General features: G+C 41.9%; 1 protein-coding gene across 1 annotated transcript in view; it reads right to left on the bottom strand.

The window, feature by feature from the left end:
- The window catches only part of COMMD3 (COMM domain containing 3), a 19972-nt gene extending 15351 nt beyond the window's left edge, over positions 1-4621 (bottom strand). The window contains exon 1 of the mRNA XM_010860059.1: positions 4440-4621. Coding sequence (XP_010858361.1) covers positions 4440-4621 — 182 coding nt within the window. The remainder of the gene's footprint in view (positions 1-4439) is intronic.
- Positions 4622-5802: the final 1181 nt, after the last annotated feature.

Genomic DNA, 5802 nt, shown 5'->3' with positions numbered 1-5802 from the left:
TTGAACTGTGGTGTTGGAGAAGACTCTTGAGGGTCCCTTGGACTGCAAGGAGATCCAACCAGTCCATCCTAAAGAAGACCAGTCCTGGGTGTTCATTGGAAGGACTGATGCTGAAGCTGAAACTCCAATACTTTGGCCACCTCATGTGAAGAGTTGACTCATTGGAAAAGATCCTGATGCTGGGAGGGATGCAGGAGGAGAAGGAGACGACGGAGGATGAGATGGCTGAATGGCATCACTGACTCGATGCACATGAGTTTGAGTGAGCTCCGGGAGTTGGTGATAGACGGAGGCCTGGTGTGCTGCGATTCATGGGGTTGCAAAGAGTCGGACACAACTGAGTGACTGAACTGAACTGAACTGATAATATTTTTGGATGCACCTATGTTGATATATGTATCAATAGTTCTTTCCTTCTTATTGTCAAATAATATTCTGTTGTATGGATATACCACAGTCTGTTTATTCAGTCACCAACTGGTGGACATTTAGATTGTTTCTAGTTTTTGATGATTATAAATAAAGCCTCTCTAGAGATTTGTGGGCTAATTTTGTATAGACATATGCTTTATTTCTCTGAAATAAATACCAAGGTGTGGGAGTTGCTATGAGTATGTTTAAGTTTACACTGATTGATTTTTACATTTTTGAAACTAAGTTGCATTTGTGGTATAAATTCGTCAAGACGTATTTGGTGTTGATGTATTATCCCTTTTATATATTGCTGAGTATTATTTGCTAGTATTTGTTGAGGATTTTTTGTGTATGTTCATGAGACATACTGGTCTTTAGTTTTCTTTTTTCTAATAGTTATTCTCCTTTTGGTATTAGGGTAATGCTGACTTCCTTCCTCTTTTATTTCCTGGAAAAGTTTGTGTAGAATTAGTATTATTTTTTCCATAAATATTTAGTAGAATTCACCAGGGAAGCCATCTGGGCCTCCTGTTACCTTTGTTTTAAGGTCTCTAGCTATACATTTATTTTTCAAAGGGATATAATACTATTCAGGTTATCTATTTTGTGTGTGTGAGAAAATTTCCACTTGTCCATTTTCTTCATATTGTTCTTCAAAGATCAAAAGATTTTACATTAATTATAGTACTTAATCGACTTCTTTGGTGGCTCAGATGGTAAAGAGTCTGCCTGCAGTGCAGGAGATCAGGTTCAATCCCTGGGTTTGGAAGATCCCCTGGAGAAGGAAATGTCTACCCACTCTAGTATTCTTGCCTGGTGAATCCCATGGACAGAGGAGCCTGGCAGTCATATAGTCCATGGGATCTCAAAGAATTGGGCATGACTGAGTGACTAACACTTTCACTGTTTCATAGTACATAGTACAATAGACAAGAGCAAGCAACTGTAAGTTCTTAATCAGCACAGAACAATGAGACATCAGGAAGCTGAGTAGGATTCAGACAGAATCCAAGAAGGAAACTGGGGTTAAGGAGACTACCTAGCAGATAAGAGTCAGGGAGAGGTAGTGGCAGTGAAAACAAGGAAGAAAGGAGCACTCGAAAGTCACTTTAAAGAAGGAATTGACAGAACGTAGTCATGTCTGGAAGTAGGTAAAGATGAAGAGGAACACTCGAAAATGAACCCAAGATTCTATCTGAAGGGATGAGGTCAAGAGTGCAGACAGACATGACTTGATGGAAAGGGTAGCCCTTTTAGAGTTAAGATAATGCTTCATCTAGGGGCACACTGAGTGTGAAGTGAGTTGCTCTGGGAACTGACAGCAACAATAGTGTGAGAAGTAGGACAGTAGAAAAGATTTTTGGATTAGTGATGTCAGAGTTCCTCAGAAGGAATGGAGAATCAGAGAGTGTGGCCATATACAATACTAGACGCTCAGTTAAATGAGAATTAAAAAAAAACAAACACATTTATATGTATTTATTTATTTGGCTGTGCCCAGGTCTTAGCTGTGGCATGCAAATTCTATTTTCAGTCAGTTGTGCCATGTAGGTGGGCTTCCCTGGTAGCTCAGCTGGTAAAAATCTGCCTGCAATGCAGGAGATCCCAGTTCAATTTCTGGGTCAGGAAGATCCTCTGGAGAAGGGATAGGCTACCCACTGTAGTATTCTTGGGCTTTCCTAGTAGCTTAGATGGTAAAGAATCTGCCTGCAATGCAGGAGACCTGGGTTTGATCCCTGGGCTGTGGAATCTAGTTCCAAGATCATGAATGGAACCTGGGCCCCCTGCATTGGGATCATGAATCTTAGCCACTAGACCACTGTGGAAGTCCCAAATGAGAATTAATAAGGAGTGAGGAGTTGTTGTTTTTTAATATGTTTGCCATATAAAGCCTCACAACAATGCTTCCAGGTAAGTACCATTATTTCCTTTTTACAAATAAGGAACCTAAAGCTAACAGGGTTTTTCTTGAGGTAATATAATATATTGGTTTGATAATGTTTTAACTAAACTGGAATTATTTTCCCCAAAATTTCTGTACTTGTATTTGTTGTTTAGTCACTAAGTCATGTCTGACTCTTTCTGGACCACATGGACTATAGCCCTCGGGGCTCCTTTGTCCATGGAATTCTCCAGGCAATACTGGAGTGGGTTGCCATTTCCTTCTCCAGAGGATCTTCCTGACCTAGGGATTGAATCCGCACCTCCTGCATTGGCATATGGATTCTTTACCACTGAGATACCTTGGAAGTTCTGCACTTGTGTGGTTCCTGTCTAACGTTGGCTCTGGAGAAATCTGTATAGGATTTGAAGTGAAGCAGCAGCCATCACCCTCAAAGCAGGCTGTCGCCGATGTCCTTGGTGGCTCATCTTTTCATCTTGAAGCTCAGCAGCTCCCTCAATGTCCATCAGTCTCCTTCAGATGCTCTTGAGCCCGGGCAAGATTAGGTGCAGCAAGAGACACGGTGTGAAGGCAATCCTCTGTGTTACCATAGGCAGGTGTGCCTGCTTCCCACCACTTGGCAGTCAGCTTTCCTTCCTGACTGCCCGCCTTGCCACTCTGCAGGCAGGTGACTTTGGGGCCACCAGCCGAGGAGTCGGGCTTCAAGAGAGCCCTTCATCAGCTTCCATTCATGTTTCAAGGTTAGCAATTTTATCTGATCCTCCAAATATCCCCCTCCTTCACAGACCTTTGCTATCACATCTTCCCCCACATTTGTGTAATATCTACTCCCTGTAATGAACCCCTTAGTCCATATCAGTCCTAAGAGGTCCTGCCTCCCCGACTGAATGATTAACCAGTTAGGTACACATCAAAAGCAAGTTGCTGAGGAGCTTCTCAAGCCCAGGTCTGTCTGACTCCTTCTTCTCACATTTAGAAGAGCAATTAAGATTTTTATTTGGATGATACTCATTATAAAGCTCAGTTTATTGTTATAGATGGTATACCTGGTTAATTGTTACCATGTTGAAATCAGGTTTCCCAGCAATTTGAACATGTTTTATATTTCCTAACATTTTTGTTGTTGTTATTTAACATTTTATTTTATTTTTACTTGTCACGTTTGGCCACACCCCCACACGTGTAGGACCTTAGTTCCCTGACCAGAGATCGAACCCAGGCCCCCTGTAGTGGCAGCACAGAGTCCTAACCATTGGACCACCAGGAAGGTCCCCTAAAATTTCATTTGAATTACAGCTGTTGTGTATATGTCCCCTCTAGTATTGAATGATGAAACTCTTCAAGGACAACATAAAACTTTCTCCTTATTTTCAAGCAGTTATTTTGTAAGTAGCAGGTACTCAATAAATGCTTGTGACTTTTAATAGAGTAGCTAAATTCCTCAAAAATAGGCACACTAGTACCATGTCAAAATATAACACATGCATTTAGGGACACTGGGTGTATGCTATAAGATATGGAAGAGATGTGCCGCTAAATCAGGACATATAAAAAGATGAACAGTTTTGAACAGAAATTGAACTACTGTTCAAAGCATTGGAACGTTCTTGTTACAAGCTGAGGCTTAGCTTCAGAATGAAAGGCAGAGTCCTGCCCTGCCTTTGACATTGTAGTCTCATTGTAGAGAATTCTGTTACGTGCTACTGCAAAGATACTGTCCTGTTACAGCTCTCTGGGAAAAATATGTTTTGTTAAATTTCTCTGCTATTTACAAGTAATGGTTATAAACATGACACACTTTTAGGTGAAATTTGTATTAACATTTTTCCATCAGTTAAATTTTAGACAATCAAGTTCTAGACAACAAAATAATAGATCAAGCCTCAATTTGTGGTGTTTGCCGATTTCCATGGTGTAAACACTCCTATGATGGTTGATGTCCGAGCTTCCAGTGTGATGTCACTGAACGTGAAACCAGGAAGAAATGTGCTAGAAATGTAAGAGAGTATATTACTTTGTTTTATAGATAATTTATATAATTGTGAGTTTATATTATATAATTTAATATTCAACATTACATTTCATGACTGGCTTACAAAATTCCTGAAACTTTAGTGATTACCTTTTACAAGCAGGGAAACCTGACTCCAGCACACCACTGCTTGGTGGCCGCTCAGCCAAGAAACTGCACTGCTCCACAGAAGCTAGCGCTGTACACAGAAGAGCTGATGGCACACAGCGCAGCTGGGCACAGATCCTGTCACTGGGTGGGCACAGGAGCATCCTGCTGGAACCAGTGCTCATTGTTGGTTGAGGAAACAGCCACCAGCTGGCATCTGTCACCAGAGCAAAACACTCCTTGTGTCTTTTGTGTTGCTGATTCCAGGACTTTGAACTGGTAGACGCATCTGACTGACAGCTCTCACTTAGTTCAGTTCAGGTCAGTCGCTCAGTCATGTCGAGCTCTATGTGACCTCATGGACTGCAGCACTAAGCTCTCACTTAGGTGAAAAAAAAGAAAAGTGTTTCTCATTTTCATGTCTCATAAAGTGAGCGGTTCTAGAAATATGGAGAGAGAGTCCAGATATTTGGTGACAAAAATGAGTAACAAGCATATGCTCAGTTCTATATTTCACCTGATTGGCTGTGGGAAAATTGGTTGCTGGTTTGCTGTATCGCATGAGAAAGCACAGCAGTCTATCAAGAACATGTGTCATTATTCCACCATTCCATAAGGCCAGCTACTTCTGAGTGATGCATAAGTGAATTCCATGGGTACCAGCTCAGTGTCTTGGGCTTCCCTGGTGGCTCATACAGTAAAGAATCTGCCTGCAATGCAGGAAACCTGAGTTCAATCACTGGGTCAGAAAGATCCTCTGTAGAAGGGAACGGCAACCCATTCCAGTATTCTTGCCTAGAGAATTTCCCAAAAGGCCAGTTACTTTTGGATGATGCATAAGTGAATTCCATGTATATCAGCTGACTGTAATACTTCTCTTAAGTTTTTGTTTGAATTAAATTTTTGATAATATGCTGTCTTTTGCAAACATGTATCAGCTTCACTGACTATCAGATCACATCAGTCGCTCAGTCGTGTCCGACTCTTTGCGACCCCATGAATTGTAGCACTCCAGGCCTCCCTGTCCATCACCAACTCCCAGAGTTCACCCAGACTCATGTCCATTGAGTCAGTGATGCCATCCAGCCATCTCATCCTCTGTTGTCCCCTTCTCCTCTTGCCCCCAATCCCTCCCAGCAGCAGAGTCTTTTCCAATGAGTCAACTCTTCGCATGAGGTGGTCAAAGTACTGGAGTTTCAGCTTCAGCATCATTCCTTCCAAAGAAATCCCAGGGCTGATCTCCTTCAGAATGGACTGGTTGGATCTCCTTGCAGTCCAAGGGACTCTCAAGAGTCTTCTCCAACACCACAGTTCAAAAGCATCAATTCTTTGGTGTTCAGCCTTCTTCACAGTCCAACTCTCACAT

This window comes from Bison bison, unplaced genomic scaffold (assembly GCF_000754665.1).
Source record: "Bison bison bison isolate TAMUID 2011002044 unplaced genomic scaffold, Bison_UMD1.0 scf7180017864461, whole genome shotgun sequence".
Taxonomy (NCBI): domain Eukaryota; kingdom Metazoa; phylum Chordata; class Mammalia; order Artiodactyla; family Bovidae; genus Bison; species Bison bison.
Note: the sequence above shows the minus strand (reverse complement) of the source record. Positions and strands in the feature narration are given on the sequence as shown.